This window comes from Dipteris shenzhenensis, chromosome 2 (assembly GCF_047967505.1).
Source record: "Dipteris shenzhenensis isolate YYH24624 ecotype China chromosome 2, Dip_SZ_1.0, whole genome shotgun sequence".
NCBI classification, from domain to species: domain Eukaryota; kingdom Viridiplantae; phylum Streptophyta; class Polypodiopsida; order Gleicheniales; family Dipteridaceae; genus Dipteris; species Dipteris shenzhenensis.
The window spans coordinates 56,498,954-56,521,592 of NC_141597.1; the positions used below are offsets into that span (position 1 = coordinate 56,498,954).

Here is a 22,639-nt window from a genome sequence, read left to right on the forward strand (position 1 = left end):
GAGTGACTATTCTATATATCTTTACAATAGTTCTAGTGAAAATAAAGGTGCAAAAACAATGTTTCCTAAAGAAATGCTATTTGTAAGATCTGTTAAAAACAACACTGGGAGACTTGCTCAGTGGTTTTTGCTCATACAAATGACGCATTTGTTAGAGAGACCCAAGCCAAATAGTAGGAGACAGCATTGTTAGACTCTAAGAAATATAACACTGGATAGAGACGTGAACAAAAGGAACCTCTAACTGGGGGAGGTGATCCCGACCCACATCCAGATCTTAAGGCTTATAAAGTGGATCTGGTGTAGCCTTAGCGAAAAGGAATTACTGATCTCTGGGTATGCCAATTCACCTGTCCATGAGGGGAAGGTAGGTCATTACAAAAGGAGGGCTGTACCCTTGAATGCTTGTTGCATGTAAGCTGAGAAAGGTTTCTAGGCTGTTTTTACTATTGTAAGTGACATTTCTAAAATTTTGATGAGTTTAGGCACTTAGGGTGTAACCTTTTAGAACAATGCACTCGTTGAGTTCTAAGTTGAATCCTTATTTTGCAAGTTGAGGAAAAGGAGTTGTGTGAACATTTTGGGTAAGTCTCCTAAACTATTTGAATCATTTGTTTACAAAGCAAGCTATTATGTGCTTGAACATTTATTGATGCAGGGTCCCCAAGAAGGAACATGGAATCAAGAAGCTTATCTTTTGTTTCCAGTCCATTTAGATGGAACTTTACTTGATGTTTCGACAACCATGCAAGCAAAGAAGGAGTTTTTCTCTTCTGTAACTGTACTGCATATTTTCAGACAGGTTAGTGTTTTGGTTTTAATGACCTGTACTATTGCAATTGCTTTAAGACAGGTGGTGTTCGGGAAGGAATATTCTGTACACTTACTAAAATTGGATTCTGTCTTTGTAGGGGCCCTTGTGTCTCATGCGATTGTATTTGTATTTAATGAACTCCAGATCTGTAGAAAATCCTGGAGAGTTTCAAAATTATGTTGAACTTTGAAGTCGCGTTGGCTATATTCTTCAAACTAATGGTGGATGAAGGTGCATTTAGGGAGGAATTGATGATACATTGCTATTTTTGAAAGATGGTTCTAATCATCCAGTTTCTCACGACTTTCAATACTGTAATGGTGTAGATCTGCAGTATCTCATCATTGCTGCAATTGTAGCCTTTCTACTTATGATATGATCGACCCATGTGCGATTTCTGCAATCTGCTCAATTTTTCCAGTCTGCCAAACTTGTGCCCTTTAATATCCTAACCTTTGTCATGGAAACTCTTTTCTGTACATATTCCAGGCAAGGTCCCAACTGTTATTCGTCCCCTTCTGTCTTCCTTGTGTTGCATCTCCAATATACTATAGCAGTTTAACCTTTACGTGAGAAATGTACTTTTGTTATATTTCATGTTATCCTCTCCATCTGTGGTCTCCTATTTTTGAAGAGGAAGTGGAGGGGAGACAAGGGAAGGGATGTGAGGTAGGGAAGAAAGAAGGGTGCAGAAGGGAGGCTAGGAGGGAAAGGCATAATTGACAGTAGGTTCTGTGAACTGTACTCCTTGAGGCTGTAGGATCCCAGTTGTTGGGGGCAGATGCGGAGGCAATCAAGGTAACAGTCTTAACCCACTTACATACGCCTTGTCAATAGCTAGCAAGGGCGATGGCACACCATGGTGAATATTTATTTCCTAGGTGAATGTACTACGATCAATGGATGTTTAAATAATTGCCAGGGTAGAGACAAGTCTGTATAGCTCTGAAAGCATTGGCAATAGTGATCATATCCCTGAATCACAAAAAAAAGTCATTGCAGGAGACTTGATTGTCCTCTTAGATGATATGCACATTTTTGGCAAACGAAATAAAAATGCTCATCCTTGCGTATCTACATTCAAATATCCAGATCTTTACTTTGATTAAGTAATTGAGGAGATCGATATTAGGAACAACAATGGGAGAAGACCTACCATCTACCATTCCATATGGATCCAGTTTTCATGTTTGTTTCCTGTATGATGCCTAACCTGGTGGAGATAAATATGTGCTATCCTATTGTATCGTTAGTACTTCCCAAGCACTGAAAATCAGAGATGGTAATACAAATATGATGGAAATGTTCAGATCTTGTTGTCACATTCTGTCTTAAAAAATTATTTTTAATTTGTTTTTGAATAGTCCACGTTGGTAATTCAAGCATTTATTCAATACATTGTTCATAACACATTCTATTTCTGCTGCAGTAGGACATTGTCTTGCAGCATTTGCTTGTACAGTGGCATTTCTGTACTAAATATGAATTTCTTCTTAGTGACAGACGTTTTTTAAAATCAGTAGCATCTAGTCTGTTCTGGTTATGCTCTACTTCCTTTCAAGTGCAAGGAAAATATTATGAGTGCTGATCTTCTACCTTCATTTTCGATCTTTAGAAAGACAAGACTATTTTAAAGTGCCATGTCAAGCTTCCAGCTCTTCAAGTAATACCTATCCCATGTGGAATCTGTTGAGGCTCTCTGTAACACATTAAATGCTTGTGGAACATCAAGAATGTGCACGAGTTGCAAATTAGAACCCCTATGTGTGCGCCTGTAATGACAGCTCGCTTTTTCAATGATCTTTATAGCTTAGCCACCCTTACAGGATTTGGGAGAGCAAACTTGTTTTCATTTTAAGATACTCTATTGTATCCACTTCTATGAAAGAGATTTAACTGAGCTAATAATGGAGGAACTTTGCAATACTTTAAAAGGAAGCTGGATGGTTGGTATATACTTTTCCTCTTTTTACTGACAAGGCTAATGATATGATCAAAGCTTAAAATAAATTAATGCTATCTACAGCTCCATAGGAAAGCTCATCAGAAAGCATCGACGATAGGGGTGCACTCATTGATGCTATGTAAGATAAACAGTCGTCCATTTATGCATGGTTCTTGAGAGAATGCCATTCGTGGTGCCAGTCATTGGTACTGGAACTTGCTGATGGATTCGCCTTCCTGTGATATGAGTTTGATAAATTCCGAATGGAATTTAGTAACAGAATTGTCTGAGATGACAAATGACTGATGCTGAACAAGGGGCTTATAGTTGCATCTGCTGTCAGTTGTTCTTGGATTTCTGTGACTTTGGTAGACTTTTCAAACTGTCAAATTGGATTTGATTTCTGTTCAACAGTTAGCTTTTATCTGGTACAATCAAATACTGTTATCCCTTTTTGTAATATTTCTAATGACACCGAGTAAAACTGTTCAGACCTAGTTGATGTTGAATTTTGGTCAATGTGGGTTAATTCTGTAGTGAAGCAGCTGCCCCTATGACTGATTCCTGTGCTTATAGCAGATTTGTGCAGGAATAAAACATATGCACACGTTTGGTCCTCCTTATGCACACAATGATCTGAAGCCCGGCAACATATTGCTTTCAAACAGGAAAGGTCAAGCTCCAGTGGCAGTGATAATGGACTTTGGTAGTGCAGCACCTGCCCGTAGGTCTATCCGGTCCCGATCTGAAGCCCTTGCTGTGCAGGTGAGTATTCATGAACAATGTTTTTGTAGAGACTGCTTGCATCGGTCATCACTATGCCTGGTCTTGTTCTGCCAACAAGGATTCTTGACAAGGTGCATGCATTTAGTTGTAGATGACTCGTGAAGTACTGTCTGGGTCAAATGATTGGCACTTAGATAATAACTCTAGGAAAGGTTTTTAAGCCACTAACTTCCAGTTAATGTAAAGAAAAACTGCACTTGGAAATGCATAAATGTAATGATTTTGGGAATCTATTAGTATATTGAAAAAGCAAAAAATTTAAAACAGCCTACCTTACCATGAGATGGAATGGCCGAGACAACCATCAGAAAAGTACTGCAAACATTTCCAAACACCCAATACTGCAAATGTTTTGAAGTTCGAGGGGCACATTGGAGCTCCCAACTCCCTAGAGGGCATTCTGAATTTCCAAGGACTTGGATGCCACCGAGTTGTAGTTATGCCAGAAGAAATTTATCATTGTCCTTTCCTCCTCAATTCCCAAGCCTGCTTAACAGCTGAGCGTGATAGGCAGGTACATTTGGTTGTTGGGAGGGTTGTCTGATTACTAGGGGACTCGCTGAGAGGGTGGGGGACTGACTTAGAGAGAGAGAGAGAGAGAGAGAGAAAGAAAGAAAGAAAGTGTATTATTGTCCACTAAAGGCCAAAATGGGCCCATGGGACATCAAGAACTCTGCATACAAGATAGCACAAAATCAACGTGCCACAAAGAAGAGGCATCGTCGAATATCATCTAAGTGCTACGCAATACAATGCAAGTGAAAGTACATAATGTCAAATCTGAGCCTAAATACAAAGTAAACTAGATGCAAGGAAACCGCCCCTGGGTGCAAAATGGGGGGATGAGTACAATATGCCAATGCAAAGATACAAGTCCAGGTGTCACGGAGTCTGAGAACCAAAATAATACTAGAAATCCTGTCCATCGACTCTGCCTCCTGCTATGAGAGTACAAATCTGAGCAAAGGTGAGGTGAGCGGCTGGTGGGGCGAGATCTCCATGAGTAAGTCTCCTCCGAAAAGCTGCCATCATCCTGGATCGTCTGGAGATGAAGCGACGAGTACGTCCCCTATGTAACAAGATCCTGCGGCGTCTACAAACCATCTCATATGTACATCCACAGGGTGGAGGCATGTGTCCTGTGTGAGCTCTGACCTCCTCGTGCTCCTCCTGGTCTCTGTCCTCTGGTATAGCGTGTGCCTGAGCTCTATCAAGCTGGGCTCTATCACGCTTCGGTCTGTGCTGATGGTCTTTGAGGTAGTCTCGTCGAAGCATAGTGGCCTCCCTGACATAAAGAGCTAGGCAATGCTGATCCTCGTAGTCCATCACTCGTGAGAGAGGTCCAAAGCCATCCGTGAAGAGACAGTGGAATGGGGGGAATGAAGGGGATAACAGTAAGACTATGGATGGAAGGGACTAGAGTCGGGGGACCTATGATGTAGTCGATCACGCTAGTACCACGCCCAGAAGCAGAAGAGAATGTAGGCATGGAAGACTGTGGCCACCTGGACAAGCCGTTATAAATGACCATACTGTGCGAGGTGAGGAGCTCTAGTAACTGACGTCCTTGATCTGTGGGCTGTACTGTGCAGTCTGATGAAGTCCGACAGAGGCTATCATCGTGAAATGCTGGGAGTATGACCGGATCCTCCATGAAGTCATAAGTGAGGGCCTGTCTGTCTGAGGTCCTCGCGTTGAAGTCTCCTAAAAGGATGACTTCTCCGCGATGTGAAAAATCTGCAATGTCCGCTGAGAGATCCTCAAATATGGACTGGCCTGGTCCAGTGGAAGAATAGATCGACTGCGCCGGGGGGAAGTAGCAAACTGCAATAAAAAGATCTCGCTGAGGGGCTCTGCGGCGGATGCGTACCCACAAGAATCGGGCATGTGAATCCGCTCTCTCCACTGTGATGATCCGATCGAGATGCTCTCTGTACAAAATGGCCACTCCTCCAGATCCTCTCACTCCAAATGTTCGAGTGTGCTGCCTGAAGGCAGATCTCCATGTATACCCTGTCACTCGTGGCAAAGGTCTCTCTGGACTCTCGTGTGTCTCCGTGAAAAAGATGATATCTCTCCCAAAGAATGCCCCCCGTAGATTGCCTGGCTGTGCTGTAAAAGAACCATTGCAGTTCCATACAGCGATGCGTAGACTATCTGACGGGTGGTGTGTCCCATGGGCCCTGTCCCGTCAAGCGGTCGTAGCAGGAGGTGGAGGTGGGGGTATATCTGCTGGTTTGTCATCTCTAAGCACTGTGAGAGAGAGAGAGAGAGGTGTTTATTAAAGTCTTTGGAAGACAGATGGGTCTATGAGACTATGAGAAACCTGATAAAAAACAAGCTGAGGGGGTGGAGCTACTAAAACGAGCATAACACCCATACAAACTAAAAATGCCACATAATCATAATAACATCAGTTTATCAATATCAATATCCAGATGGTCATCTCCATCCTCACTACTACCACATGTCATCACAGTACAAGACAAGATCCGATAGCTGCAGTCCTTCCCCCCTTCCCATCTGAGGGACAGTGAGGTGGTGATAACATGAAATCAGAGATAGAGTGCTGTCAACTGGCTGTGGCTTTGCGTTTCACAAAGGGTTATGGTGACCCCTGTTGATCGCGCTCCAACCCTGAACATAGAGGAATGTCCCCAAGTGTAATCTGTGCGTCCGTCCTCTGTCAAGTGTGTCGCGCTGCCGGCTCTAGATCACGTCCGTGCCTGAGGCCTGCGAGGGGAGAGCCTACATGGTCTGGCCGGAATAACTCAGTGATCATGCTCTGAGAAGAGTCTGCTAGTGTGCCCCCCAACTGCACGTGCATACCAGCACCTCTGGTCATCCACAGTAACTGCTATGGCCGTGGATGAGGATAATGCTAACCATGGTAATCTACGACGCCCTGAAGTGCAGTCGCCATAACCTCTGACACGCCATAGGTATGTGATGACCTGGATTGTTGCGTCAAGCTATAATGGGGATGATCCAAACTCGGCTAGGATAATCTAGTGGGAAATCGACAGCTTACTGCGAATTATCCGCAATAGCATAAGAACCTATTGACGCTCCACCCGAGCCCACTCAACATCTGAGAGATCTGGTCCTTGACAAGAGTCAAATTGAAGAGCCTTGGTCTAAGGGTCCTGGAAGTGTGAGTGGATGTAGGATGAAACAATCTCAATCGGTGATCCATCAAAGGTGAACCGCTCTCTATGCATGGCTGCTCTAGACATATTGAAGATCATAATCTTGGTCTTACCAAGACTAAGCTTCAAATCACGTGACTCGCAAAAAGATTGTAATACATCTAAATGTCTCTGGAGGCCCCTCCGTAGAGGAAGATAGAAGTACCACATCATTTGATTATAGTAAAATCTGAATCAAAGCGCCAGCTAGAGAGCACCTAGACCTCCCTAGTGTCTGCATAATTGTTAATGTCTTCAGAAGACCGAAGGGTTTATGAGACTGAAAAAACTAGATACGATGAAAGCTAAGGGGTCGGGCATGTTGGCTAGAGATCATGCTCTTACAACCCATGCCTATTCCTCTGACATCACATACCACTAGACCCCATTCCCAAGGAAGCTTCGACACATCGTCTTGTTAGTTGCCATGTAGATCGCAAGACTCTAGACTCTCAATCCAGACCAGACCATCTAGTGGTGTGTGCACACTGGATGAACTCACAATAGCCTTGGCCACTCTTATATAGAAGAGCATTCTGATTTATGGAAAGTGTCCTTGGCTAAAATTAGCCAACCGGCCCTTTGCTAATGCCGAAGTCCTCTAGACCCACGTAAGTGTGCTTGCCTTAATCCCAGGGCCCTCTAACCCTGCTGGATGAATTCTACTAATCAGAGGATAAGCATCTAGATATATAACATGCTTTCCCTCTTCAAGCATTTACTCTTAAATGAAATTTGGAAAGTTCTTATGCAAACTAGCAACAACTGACTCCTAAGTTGAGTCTTTCTTAGAACTATCCTTGCACTTAAATTTGGACTATGGAATCGACTTGTTCTTGAATTTGGACTCTAGAATCGACTTATTCCTAAGTTCCTTTTTCCTGAAATTGATACCTCTTTCAGGCTCATGTGGACCATAGGTCAATCTCCACAAGTTCTTGGGGTGACGACATGAGGCTATCTCCAAAACCCAGCACCTCTTTTAGTCTGTCGACATGAAAGACTGGATCAACTTTTACATGCAGAGGCAATTCTAGCTTGTATGCTACCTCACTAATTTTTTTGAGGATTAAGAAAGGTCCATAGTACCTAGGGTATAACTTTTCTACCAACGCCATCCATAACGTCTTGCATTCCTTCGATATTCACAAATACATGAGCATTCCCTCAAAAAACTCTCTGGGCAACCAGTGTCTATCAGCATAAAACCCTACTCTATCATGAGCACTCATGATAGATTCTTGTGCAATCACTAAGATCTCCTGCATATCCAACAAGAAATCCTTAGCTGCATCCATTTGAATACCCTTCAATCCAAACTTCATGGAAGATTTGGGTTGATTGAATACGTAAGTATGAACGGATTGTAACCAATAGACATATGCTTGGCACTATTATAGACCATTAGGGATATACTTTTCCCAATCAGATGGCATCTTGGAGACGTTTTGCCAAAGCATATCTTCCAAGACCTAACTTACCCTCTCTGTTTGCCGATCAGATTCAAAACGATCGGCGGAACCCATAGTATTTTCCAATTTTTGAAACACTACTTGCCAGAAGTGCCTAGAGAACTTCGGATCTCTCCACTGGCAATGTCGTAAGGCAACCCATATAATTCAAATAACTGGTTAACAAATTGGTGAGCCAATTGAGTAGCCTTCACGATTGTTTTTGTAGGTAAAAAAATTGCCATCTTTGTTAACCTATCTAGATATCATCATGCCCTTGATGAGTCCATGATAATCCCACATTGAAGTCCATGGAAATACTTTGCCATTTGCTTTCTGGGATATCTAGAGGATGCAACAATCCTCTAGCCTTTAGGCATTCCGTCTTATTTACTCGACACTACTTGCAATTTACCACATAGTTAGTAATCTCGGCCTTCATCTTAGGCTAGTAAAATGCGCATTATACTAAGTCATAGGTTCGCTGAAACTCGGGTGACCTACGGTTGGAGCATCATGACATTCATATAAGATCTTCCTCCTAACCTAGCATCATTAGGAACAGTAAACCATTCCGAATGTAGAAGCATAGCTTCTTTTAATGATTTAATGGTTGAATTTAAAGATGTCTTTCCATTTGACTTGCCTCATGTTTTACTCCATAAGAGAACTCCGTAAGAGAGAAGTAGATCATAAAATAGATTTCCATTTGACTTGCCTGATGGTTTACTCCGTAAGGGAGAAGTAGATCATAAAATAGATATATTTCCTAGATCTAGCCCTTTTTGTAAACCCCCTTGTAGATTTAGTCAAGCAACTATCTAAATATCTTAGGAAAGGTCAAATTCCACCAAGTAGCTCACCTTGGTCTTCACCAGCTTTATTGGTAAAGAAAAAGAATGGTACTATGCGCTTATGCATAGATTACTGAGATTTAAATAAAATCACAATAAAAAATAATATGTTATGCCTCGCAGCTCTTTGATCAATTTCAAGGGACTAAATGTTTTACTAAATTCCATTTAAGATCTGGATATCACCGATTCCGAATTAGGGAAGAAGACGTGCATAAAATATTTTTTTGGACTAGGTATGGGCATTATTAATTGAGAGTAATGCCATTGGGCTTAACTAATACTCTAGCAACATTTATAACACTTATGAATACGATATATAAGAACATTTGATGAAGTATTTTTAGATGATATCCTTTTCTATAGTAAACAAGAAAAAATATATGGAACATGTTGGGTGCGGGGAGCAATGGAACTGAAGTGGAATGGGAGAGAGTAAACAACAGTTGAAGGAAAGAGCACTTGCAAATGGAATAAGAGGAAAGCACAAGAGTGGAATGGGAGAGAGTGCGGGGAACTGAAGTGGAATGGGAGAGAGTAAACAACAGCTGAAGGAACTAAGAGTCCTTGAAAATTGATAAAGAAGAAAGTACAAGAGTGGTCAATATATGATCCCAAGACAACTGGTGGACTTGGACTAGCCCTAACTAGCCTACAAGGCCATACCTGGGCTAAGTGCTAACAAAGCCCCCTCCATGTTATGGCTAAAGTATCTTGGATACATCTCAGGAAACTAGATCATGGTTGCACATGTTTGTCCAAGATGCATATAGCAACCTATGATGGTACAAGGAGATCAACATCACATAATAATAGTACCAAGTGTAAAGCATGTCAAAATGCCTCAAACTTGGGTCGTGGTAGAGCCTTCATGAAGAGATCTACTAAGTTATCCTCAGTGGAAACGTAGGACAACTGTATATCTCTAGCTGATAGTTGCTCTCAAACATAGTGATAATGTATCTCAATGTGCTTCGTACATGCATGAAACACAGGATTATGTGCAATAGCCAAAGCACTTTGGCTACCAATGGAGATGATAGTAGAAGTGCTCTGACTAACATGAAGATCTAAAAGTAACTTGCATAGCCAAACACACTCTATTGTAGTTGTGAGGGCTGCCCTCTATTTATCTTCTCAACTGGAAGTAGCAAACGTAGGTTGCTTCTTGTTGAACCAAGAGATGTATAAAGAGCCAAGCATTAAATAGCTGCCACTGTGTGACACGTGGGTGTCGTAACAACATGCCCAATCACAATCCATGAATGCATGTAAAACCAGTTAAGATTGATCACCATAGAACAGTCCCAAAATTCAAATGCTGCGTGGCCTTCAAGTAATGGAAGACCCACTTCACTGCTGGCCAATGCTATGTGCTGGGCTTGTGCATGTACCCACTTAACTTGGAAATGGCATGACTGCAAATCAGGCCTGGTATGGCATAAGTAAATATGGCAACCCACACCTGTTGGTAAAGAGTGGCATCAAATGACTTGGGATAGCAAATTTGAGTCATTTCTGGATGTTTGTTTTTATGAGCTTGGAAACTACTTTGAATGTGAGCACTGCAAATCATCCACAGAGTGATGGTCAATTTGAAAGGGTCAATCAGATCATTGAGGATACGCTTCGGGCATATGTAAGTTGTCACGAATTTGTACTTTTCTCAAGAAATAAAGAGAGAATATTTTTACTGGCTCCACTGTCCAGTCAAATAAAGTTGACTTTGGTTAACTGGAACAAGTTTCGTTTTTCCTTTGCTTTGCATCGGCTAATGAGCGCTGTGCAAGGGACTAGAATGCATGTTTTTGCTAACCTCTAATGGGTTGAAGTGTTGGATATTGTTATTGGATGTGTAGGACCTTGGAGTGTGCTACAGTCCCCACTTTTAAGGGGGAAAGCACCAAGGCAAGTGTTTCCCCACTTGAAAGGAGGGCCCACTAGAGCCAAAAGCAAAATTCAGCACCTACTTTTGAAAAAAGCACCTTCTTTTTGGAGAAATCTCTACAGCCCAGCTTTTTGGGAAAGTCTCCTATTCTAGGCTAAGAAAGAATGCCAAGCCTAGTTTATAAATTGAGAGCTGGTCGTTGAGATCTGTACTCACCGTGCTCTCTTGTGAGCCACTTTGTACTTAGTTATTCTATTGCAATAAAGACCTTCGGGGGTTCCAACCCTTATTTCTGGCCCCTAGTGTAGTGTCTTGCTCTTCTCTCTCCCTCGCCCCTCTTGCGATCTCTTTGCTAAAGTTCTCTCTGCTGTCTCGAAGTTTCCAGCCACCGAACGAAGCATATATTGAAGTGCGAATTGCCCTTGAATGGTGCGAGTGGATTTCTGTTGTTGTATTTGGTCCGAGCCACCTATTATTGAGATTTTTTTGAAGTACGATCTAACTAGAATTGGTGCGATTGATTAAAGAAGCTGACTTTGAATTCCAATAAAGGTTTCAATGGTATCAGAGTCCAGCCTTGTCACTTTCTTTGGTGACAATGACCAAAGTATTAGCAGATTAAGGAGGGACACCAGCGATTTGGAGAACACAGCAATTACCAAGCTAGAAAGAGAGATTTCAATGCCAAGATTCAAGCAAGAAGCTCCCAGTTTGATCACGATCCAGTTTAGCCTGCTCAGCCTAATCAGTTGCCTCAAATTTGTAAACAAAGCACGTGCGATTTGACCCCCGAGAAGCCCCATAATTTTGGCAAAATTTTGTTGTGAATTTCAAGCCCAGATGTCCCAAATCTTGGCAAGTTGATTCAGCCCTATTTGCTGTCATAAAACCTGAAATCGTTTTGCTGATTTACTGCAGGAAAAGTTGATTTCTGTTCAAGTTTTGGAGCTGACCAAAGTGCAATCCAGTTTTGGTCACTTCCTTCTCAACGATCCAATGCTTCCTAACCAATCTAGTTACGAAATAGCTTGGCCCTTATCTTTTTGAACTTCTAAGCACACCATGGTTTCAGAACATGGCAATTTGGCCACTAGGCGGCCCTGCCAGAGAGGACCTATAGGGCCAGATGATGATCTTGACAAAGAATTTGTAAGAGCTAGAATTCAAGAGTTGTATACTTTGAAGAAGATCCCTTGATTTCAGCATCTTTTCGAGACCGAGCACATGTCTAAGCAAGTGACGTCTTTAAAGAAGCAAGCCGGAGGCGTTCTCCTAGCCCATTACAATGACAGCGTCATAGCTCAAGGGAAAGGGGAAGGAGTGACACCCATCTGGAAAGGGAAGGAGAAGCAAGAAGCGCAAGCTAAAGTCATCTAGTTTCAGTACGAGCTCCTCGATCACTTCATGTAGATGGCACCCAGGAAAGGATTCAGAGACCAAAGAGAAAAAGTTCAAAGAGGGAGGCAAGTCTGCTCGCTTCGTCACTTATGATGGAGCTTATAGACACATAAGAAAGCTATGAAGTCTATATGCCAATTTGATGTGGCTTTTGGCACTTTGAAGTTTCAAGAACCCTCCAAGCTTTGAATGGTAAGTCTACATCTCATTAACATGGCCCATGCCTGGTGGAAAGCTTAGTTGGTTGCTGATAAAGGCAGTTTCTTCCAAAACAACTTGTGATGAGGTGCACATGGCATGAGAAGGTCTTTGCATGGACGAGGACGAGCCTATTGAAGCTTACAACAAGAGATTTTGGGATGCATATCTGCAAATTCAAGAAACTGCGGATGAGGTTCAGCTTTGGAAATATCGGGCAGGCTTACCATCCAAAGTACGAGCTTTTGTGAACATTCTACCTAAGACAAAGAGTCAAGTTCAGCTTCACCTGGAGTTCTCATGCACATAAAACATCATCCTTTTTTTGAGAAAGCGAAGAAAGGGGGATGAGAAAAGAAGAAAATTGTACCAGGAGGAAGGGAGAAGTCCTCTATGCCACCACTATTTGAAAAGAAAGAATCTCAGCCACAGCAGCTGATAGGTGAATTGAAACCCTGCAAAGGAAAATCTTAGCCCACTCGAGAACAGATCAAGACCTTCCGAAAGGAAAGAATGTGTTTCGGATATGGGATGATGGGGCACTTGGCTATTGACTGCTCCGAAAGATCCACAACTCATAGGAATAGAAAAAGTCAAACGAATAGCCAAAGACTTTGGCGGGAGGAGTCCCTGATGTACTAGGGAGAGTGGCAGATCCAAAGGCCAGAGAACTTTGTCTCTCGTGGAGCAAAGTAAGAGATCAGAACGTGTGTTGATTTTGTTTGATCCAGGAGTGATGGATAACCTCATCTCACATGACCTAACTTGGGACTAAGACAGAGTAATTAGGGCAATCTTTTGATACTGGGCATATTTTTCAAGGACAGTGAATACTAGTGACGACTCCTATTAAGACAGATTTCAAGGATAAATGCTATCCAAGCATGGCCCGAGTTGAGAATGGTACATGATTGCAGGGCTTCGTTTATATTATAGGAGATTTATTAGACATTTTACTAATATTGCAGCCCCAAGAAAATTGCAGTTTTTAAGATGGGGCTCTACAAAAGACAGCTTTCAAAACTCTTAAGGAAAATTTTATTCTTGTTGTTCTTGACTTGCACAAGCCCTTTGATGTGGACAGTGACTCGTGTGGAGAATGTGTTGGCGCTTCCCTTCATCAAGATGGTCATGTTGTGGGCTACGAAAGTAGGAGATTGCGAGATGCTGAGAAGCATATGGAGATGTTGCCTTTAATTCATGTGCTTATGATTTGGAACACTATCTTTTGGGAGCTGATTTTACCATCAAGACAGCCACTAAAGTCTTAGGTATTTCTTGGCCCAAACTCAGCTCTTAGAAAAGCACTTGAGATGGGAATTTTTTTTGTCCTTGTTTGTACATACTCCAGGGGCACAGGACAGAGTGACGGATGCCCTATCTAGAACGCCTCAAGCAAATAATGTTACCATAGCTCATCATAGAGACCGTGAGGAGATGAAAGAGTACTATTTATAAGACCTAGATTTCGGGGGGATCATGGAGAATATTCAGCAAGGCCAACAACTAGCCGCCAACAACTAGCCAGTTTTCTCTCAAGGATGGGTATCTTATAAAGGACAATCATTTGTGTGTACCCCTTAATATGCAGATGAAAGTTATGGAGGACCACCCTATGTTTGTCACCTAGGTATTTCCATCATGACTCAAGCTATTGAAAGGTATTTCATTTGGCCAAGAATGCGAAAGGACATCCTTCAGGTACCACAAGCTCCATGGGAAATCATAGCCATGGATTTCATCTTTGATATACCAAGATCCAAGAATGGAAATGATGGGATTTGGACCATTACTGACAGATTTAGTAAGCAAGCTCACTTCATTTTGTCAAGAAGACCATCAAAGCAGACCACATGGCAACGTTATTCTAATGCAATAAAGACCCTCGGGGGGGGGGGGGGGGGCGGGGGGGGCTCTTGCGATTTCCATTTCAGCTCTTTGCTAAAGCTCCCTCTGCTGTGACGACACCCACCGATGAAGCATATATTGAAGTGCAAATCGCCCTTTGAATGCTGTGATTTGATCTCTGCTGCTGCGATTTGGTTCCAGCCATCGATTTCTGAGATTTTTGAAGTGTGATCTAACTAGGACTGCTGCAATTTGATTAAATCTGAGTTTGAAGTCCAGTAAAAGTTTCATAAGTAAAAGGCAAAGATCATGTATAAACATTCAAAGGCCTAATTTTCTTTTTTTTTCACGGGCATAGGCACATATTTTTCCTCCCAGCCAACCTCAATGGTAGCAAGCTCACACAATTTCATCTTACGTGAAAGCTCCTGCTCGCCAAATCCCAATGAGCCCCAATTCCCTAGATAGATCTAGTATGCCACATGTCTACATTTTAGGGTACCTCCTAAATGCATCATTTACCCCTCTCTTAGGATATCATTGAAATCACTTGCCCCTTGGCACATTTAATGCATTTAGACCCCTTAGCCTTAGATCCACCTAGTCTAGTGCCATATCACCCTCACCAAGGACCTTGACCTTGATTCCTTTTTGATCATTTACATGAAGCCCAAACAAATATAATACCAACATGGATCCTTTAAAGGAAAAGATCGACTGACTCTTCCGGGGTCATGTTCCCTTGACTTGAGCGTAACATTCCTTCCCTCTTTAGGCATCAGCGTCCTCAATGATAAAGTCTCGGAACACTCTCCATAACTGGTATATGGATTCCCAGGTAGCTTCTGATAGAGGTAAACCACGCCATGCAACCAACACCGTGGGTATCTTCCGATTGCGTACTTGCATTGTTCCTCGGTTCAGGATTCTTGTTGGTTTGCGTCTTGCATTATCCTCTATCTCCTGAAACAAAACAACACCCTCGATTAGTGAGTCACTTGTATGCAAAATTTTCTTTAAACGAGAAACATGAAACACTAGGTGCACCTTACAACCCTGTGGTAATTCTAATTTATAGGCCACCTTGCCTATTCTTTTTAGAATTAATCACGGCCCACAATATCGAGGTGAGAACTTAGCACACTCTCCTGCAGTCAAAGACTTGGAGTGCGAAGGAACTTTGAGAAAAACTTTTCCTCCTTCCTTAAATTCTCTAACGGATCTGTTTTCACCCGCATACGCCTTAGCTCTCTCCATAGCTTGCCGGATGTTAGCTCTCGCAAGTGCTAGCATCTCCCACATCTGAACCACAAGGGCACTTTCCGAGGTACTCCAACTGTAGTTGGATTCGCTGGTCTATAACCATAGTTCAACTCAAACGGACTGAACCCTGTAGAGGAATGTTTTCTATCATTGTAGGAAAATTCTAACAATGGCAACCACTTGTCTCACGTATGTTGCCTCAATGACACATATGCTCTAAGCATATCCTCTAAAATTTGGTTGATTCTTTCCGTCTGACCATCCGTTTTTGGATGATCCCACTACTCATTCCCAACTCAGTCCTTAGTGTCTCAAATACCGCAATCCAAAAATGACTGGTAAATTTAACATCCTTGTCTGACACTATGGACTTGGGTAATCCATGCAAACGAAATATATGTTTAATAAATAAATCCGCCACTTGCGGGGCACTAACAGACTCTCTAGTTGAAATGAAGTGAGCCATCTTGGTAAGACGATCAACTATCACAAGGATAGAATCATATCCACCTTGTGTCGTAGGCAGACCTACAATAAAGTCCATGGAAATGCTTTCCCACCTACCTAGTGGTATTTCCAAAGGTTGTAAAAGTCCGGGTGGCTTCACCCGTTCTGCCTTACTTACCCGACACGAAAAACAACGTGTCACATATTCATGAATATGTTTCTTCATTTTCGGCCAAAAGAAATCTCGCTTCATGAGATCATACGTTTTCTCGACTCCTGGATGTCCCACACACGGGCTATCATGGCACACGGGCTATCATGGCATTGTTGAATGACTCTCTGCTTGAGATCATTCTGATTAGGTACTACTACCTTGCCATTTCTTTTCAGCATACCATCTCTTATGGTATATCTTGCATAAGTTTGGCCTTTTCTAGATGCCAGGTCATCCTTTTCCCCGAGTTTAAATACGTGAGCCTTAGGCCAAAGGCTCTGGACAAACTCGTCCACCTTTTGAGTTTCTCTTATCTCAGTCATTAGAGCACTCTCTAATACCGTGAAACTCATATTATGCATAATGCGTGACAACGCATCATCAACTTTATTATCCTTCCCTCTTCGGTATCGAATCGTCAAGTTAGACTCCTGCATGAGTTCTACTCACCTAGCTTTTCGGCCTCTCAAGTCAGGTTGTTTACAAAAATGTTTTAGAGTAGCATGATCAACATCAACAATCAAAGGCTACTAGCCTTCCCTCTTGGAGGAGAACTGCGCCTACCACAATGCCACTTGCATCGGTTTTAAGGAAAAACAGTTTCTGGGGATCAACTATTTTTAACACCAGTCCTGAGACCACAGCTTGTTTTATGGTGTTAAAACTCTCTTGTTGATTCTATCCCCATATAAAAGGTACTTTATCTGAGGTCAGATTAGTCAATGGCGATACTATTTCGGAATATCCTTTGATATGCCTTCGATAAAATTGGACAAATCCCAAGAATGATCGCAAAGCGGTCAAACTCTGAGGGATTGGCCAAGTCAGTATCGCAGCCACTTTCTTTGGATCCATTTCTACCTCCTCAGGAGTAATATAATGAATCCTAAATATTCAAGTTTTACCATACACAGTACAGTTTTCTTTTTATTTACATAAAGACTGGCTTTCCTCAAAGTATTGAACACTATTCTTAAGTGTTCGTAATGCTCAGCAATACTTTTGTTGAACACAAGAATATCGTCAATAAAATGTGCTACAAACTTTCCGATATACGGACGTAATAAATCGTTCATAAGCATGACGAATGTAGCTGGAGCATTGGTAAGTCCAAATGGCATTATCAAAAACTCATAATGTCCAAACCTGTTTCTAAAAGCGGTTTTATGCACATCCTCGGCTCTAATACGGATCTGATGGTAGCCACATTTAAGATCTATTTTATTGAAAATTACTGCCCCATGTAACGCATCTAGCAAATCATCGATCCGAGCCATCGGATACCTGTGCTTAATAGTGATATTATTCAATGCTCTGTAATCTATATTATCACTGGCGAAGCAAAAGGTGAGAAACTGGGTTGAATCTGCCCCAACTTGAGGTATTTTTCCAGTTGTCTTCGTACCTCCGCTTCTTCGGTAAAACTTAATCTATAGGGAGGTCTATTTACAAGTTTTGCCCCTGGGATTAGTTCAATCTTATGCTGAACATTCCGCTCTGGAGGTAACCCATAAGGTAGCTCATCCCTAAAACAATCAGAGAACTCCGTTGCTATTTGATCAGCCAGCTTGGCCATCTCTCCATTTTGGGCAACATCAGTGCTAGTCGAAGGACCATCAATTGGCTCTACCGATGCTGTACAAAGAAACAAAACTATTCTTGAGCTTTTTGAACTTCCATTACGAAAATCAACGGTCCTTGAGGTATATCTTTTTCACCTCGTAAGACATACAGCACATCATTCATCTTGAATTAATAAATGTGCTTTTTCTAATCTATGGCTGGATTCTTCCTAGAATGCCAAGCCTTACCCAGGGCTATGTCTACATGAGCAAGCTTTGTCATTTCAAAATCAAGTTTCTCAGCATAGTCATGAATTTGAAGCTCCAACTGGGTAACCCTTTGGGCCCATACTTCAATTGAACTTCCATCTTCCATTTTGATTGTATATGCATAGTCAGATGGGCTAGTCTTTAATTTCAGTCTATTTACAAGTTTGGAGTTAATTACATTATGCGTTGACGCTGAGTCAAACAACACAATGACATCATGAATGGCTACCTATCCTTTCATCTTAATTAACTCCGTATCATTAAAGGCTGTATACCCCGTTGCTACGGGTTTTGACAGGACGTTATCAGGTGCACTAGTTACTAGCTTAGCAACAAACACACATAACAAAACAGGCACTGACCTTTGAGAAGATCCCGCTAGCTGAATCTGCATCTGTTTTGCTCTGGGACTTCCCTCCAATTCCACGTCGCATTCTGAGATGACCATCTCAGCCATTCGACGATCCTTGTTTCGTGGACATTCTTTCCACTGATGAGGCTGAAGGCATCCAAAACACAAGCCTTCTCTCCTCGCTTTTTCTCTTTGCTCTAGGTTCAAAGAAGACTTAGACCAAGCCCGGGCTGCCATTGGTGTTACTTTTCTTTTCATTCCAATGGTGGTACTTGGTTTAGGAGTCTCAACTGGCTTTGCCTGCTTGGCTTGACCACTAGGTTGTGAGGCACTCCCTTTGCTAATCCACTTCTTCTTAAACCAGGTTTTCTTCGGGTACTCATATCGAGTCCCAACCTGCACAAGCCCACTTGGTGTGTTCCCTTTGGCATCTTCATAGTTCAGGGCTATGGCAATTGCTTCATCTAGCGTGTTCACATACTTAGCCCGAACTTCCATCTTGATCCGATCATTTAATCCAAAGATAAAATCTTTTCCTGGATTGACTGAGGTAGAGGTTCATAAACTTTCATTACACTTTCTCGAAACTTATCAATGTATTCCGCCACTGATAAATTTCTCTGACTTAGGTTTCGATACTGATTCCAAGCTCGGGATGCTTCGTCAGGAGGTAAGAAGTGTTTTCTAAATTCTTTTTTAAACCCCTCCCAAGTAGTGTATGCCACTCCATCTTTCTGCTGTTTTACCCACCACCTATACGCTGCCTCATTAAACATATGGGTGGTCTCACGGATTTTCTTCATATCATTCCTGATTTCACAAATGGCGAAGGCTTCGTCCCATTTGTGTAACCATGTCTCTATGATATTGGAACTACGGTCAGACATGCGACCAAAATACTTCTCTGGCCTATAATTGGCAATATTAGGCACCTTAGCCCTCCTAGGCTCGACCGTATGAACACTGGATTCAGGCTCCATTGGAGCTTTACCCTTCTCATCACGAGATGGTCTAGTAGACATACTATGAACCATTTTCTTGAGCTTGGATTGCCCTACATTTGCTTGTAACTGTTGCGCTAAAATTTGTTGCAAGGCATTCTCCAATAATGCAATTCTGCCAGATAGTGTATGGCCTGCTGGGCGCGACACCTGCAGGGTCGGCCGGACTCCCGACTCTACAGGATCCACCCTAGAAGCTTCTTCTTCTACTTTTATTTAGGCCGATGGGTGTTTTAAAAAAAATAAAAATAAAAAATCAATCAAACACCGCCTAAAACTGTATTTACAGATTGCTTTCCAATCTCATAACCACAAAAGGTATCTAAACAGGCATAACCATCAACTGAAAATAACTAAGAACCAAACCGAATTTCTTTTCTCTATACTAGGGAAATATCTGCAATCAGAAATAACTCAAACACCGAGGCAAATTAATGAGCATATACTCCATCAAAACTTAGAAGGCATAGAAAGCTCCCTAGTCATTCATGTAGCATGGAGAGATCAATTTGTCCCTGTTTAAGTTGTTCCAAGTATTTGAACCAGATGAATATTCCTGTTGTGGCTCAGCTACACCCTCGTTGGAGGCCCAAAACCCTCAGCTCTCACTGCTAATTTGCAACGTTGTGATTAATTGTATGCCACCATTCTGGAACGCTATAAAGCTTCCTGTAGACCTTAACAGTTATCGTCTGCTATCTGCATAGTTCTCACTTATAACCGAGATCTCCAAATAACAAAATATCACACGTAAAATATCACAAGAAAGTCCCGTGACAGCATAGTAGCTCTCTGCAGGTAGTCGTAACTCCAGCAACCTCGCCTGTGAAAAGAGTTACTAGAAAGTCTGAGTTGTTGCGAAAGTGGCTCTTGTCGTGCGCTGCTCGTCAACGCTTACTCAAACTGATGAACTACTCGATGGCCTGAACTAAACGACGCAAACGTTCTCAGCTTCACTATTTTCATCTGCTACATTGACATCCCATGAAACCAAGACAAGCCATCTACGCTCAGGTTGTCTCAACTCGACCGATCGCCACTTATCACCAAACTGCTATACGTAAACACTAGCCCCGATTACCAACGGAATCATGATATGAATAAATATAAAACTAGCCCATGTTCATAGGCTCCTGTAATCCCGTCTTCCACACCTTCAAATCAATGACGAAATATACGATACCACATTATTACAACAGCTAGTCCCTCCCCGCGATGCCAAGGAGTCCTAAAGGTAACCACCCGCAACCCTTTGACTAATAAACTGCCCTGCGGTGTACCGCATATTCTGGAATAACGTGGGCAACTAAGACATCGTCGTGATATCTGCTCCTCCTTTTCCAATCCTATAGCTCTAATACCAAATATCACATATAAACATTCAAAGGCCTAATTTTCTTTTTTTTCACGAGCATAGGCACATATTTTTCCTCCCAGCCAACCTCAGCAAGCTCACACAATCTCATCTTACGTGAAAGCTCTTGCTTGCCAAATCCCAATGAGCCCCAATTCCCTAGATAGATCTAGTATGCCACATGCCTACATTTTAGGGTACCTCCTAAATGCATCATTTACCCCTCTCTTGGGATATCATTGAAATCACTTGCCCCTTGGCACATTCAATGCATTTAGACTCCTTAGCCTTAGATCCACCTAGTCTAGTGCCATATCACCCTCACCAAGGACCTTGACCTTGATTCCTTTTTTATTATTTACGTGAAGCCCAAACAAATATAATGCCAACATTGATCCTTTAAAGGAAAAGGTCGATTGACTCTTCCAGGGTCATGTTACCTTGACTTGAGCATAACAACAAACTAATTAGGAAAAGTATTTAGCCATATTAGAATTTGCATACAATAGTACCAAACATTGTACGTATGTATTTCCACCTAGAGCCCTAGTTGTGGTGGGACTAGAAAAAGAGAAGATTCAAGCACCCAAAGACTTTCTTGAAGATATGAATCAAATGCTTGAGCTAGGTAAGGATGGCATTAGAAAGGATCAAGATAGAGAAAGAAGTTATGCAAACTGAAGTTGGAGTTTGAAGAAAAATAGAAAGTCTATCTTAGGGTGCTAGAATCTTTTGAGTACCTAAAGATGGTTAAATGTCTGATGTTATCCCCTAGGTATTGTGGACCATTCCTGATACTTAAGAGAATTGGAGAACTTGCTTACAAATTTCCTTACCAGAAGGTAGAGTAAATCAGGTTTTTCATGGAAGTAGGCTTAAAATGAAACAAGAAGGAGATGATAATCTCATTGGAATTGAAATCCTAGTTAAACTCATTGAACCTACATCTTTACCACATGAGCCAGGAAAAAACTTAGAGAGGTTAAGTGGAAGGATAGGCTTGAAGAGAGCTCAACATGGGAAAGTGTAAGCAGTCTCTAGAGAAGGTTTCCCAATTTTGTTTCGAGGTTACTGCCCCTCGCTCTTGTAGACCTTCCCCATTAACTCCTCCATTTGTTTATTCTCCCTATCCCAGCTCCCAGTTTTTCTCATTTCTTTTCCTTGTTCCCCCTCCCCCTGTTCCCATTCTCTTCTTGTTTTAGAATTCGAGTTCTCTTTCCCCTGCTGTGTACAGGCATGGTCAGATATCCCAAAAGATCAAATTAAAAATTGTGGGCTACACCCTTGGATTCCCTTGAAGTTGTAATAGATTATTGCTTTGCCTTCTGAGCCCATTTCTTTGTGCTTTATTGTGTTTTCTTCTTTTTCTTCCAAGGCAGTATGAAGGGAGCAGCTGTGGGGTGTGAATAGGGTAGCTTCACAGATTCCCAGGCAGCTTGGGATGCTAGGGGAGGACGGAGAGGATATGGTGGAGTATCAGCAACAAAGATAGAGCCCAACAGTGGGTGACTACACTACACAAAGGGTGGACAGCAATAGGCAGTATATGCACACTAAGAAAGGGGTGCTATGACGATTGCAGAGAGTGGGTAAAGAGGAGTAGATGAACAGCAATAGGCAGGGTATGCACACCAAGAAAGGGGTGCTATGACGTTGTAGAGAGCGGGCAACACAAGGAGGCAGTTTGCAGTCAGGGAGGGGGTGCAGCAGCTGAGCAACACCAGGGAGCTCTCCCCACAAGGAGAGGCAGTTAAGGCAGCCGCCCAAGTTCTTAGGCTTGATATAAGATTGGAACCTGAGCTAGGC

General features: G+C 42.2%; 1 protein-coding gene across 2 annotated transcripts in view; it reads left to right on the top strand.

Annotated features, from left to right (window-relative positions):
• Window positions 1-22,639, top strand: part of PK3 (serine/threonine protein kinase 3) — a 73,583-nt gene that overhangs the window by 27,836 nt on the left and 23,108 nt on the right. For both annotated transcript variants that reach the window (XR_015543432.1, XM_087396451.1), the window contains exons 3-4: window positions 659-802; window positions 3,339-3,524. Coding sequence is in view for 1 of the 2 variants with exons in the window: in XM_087396451.1 (XP_087252577.1) it covers window positions 659-802; window positions 3,339-3,524 (330 nt within the window). In the remaining variant the exon portion in view is untranslated. The remainder of the gene's footprint in view (window positions 1-658; window positions 803-3,338; window positions 3,525-22,639) is intronic.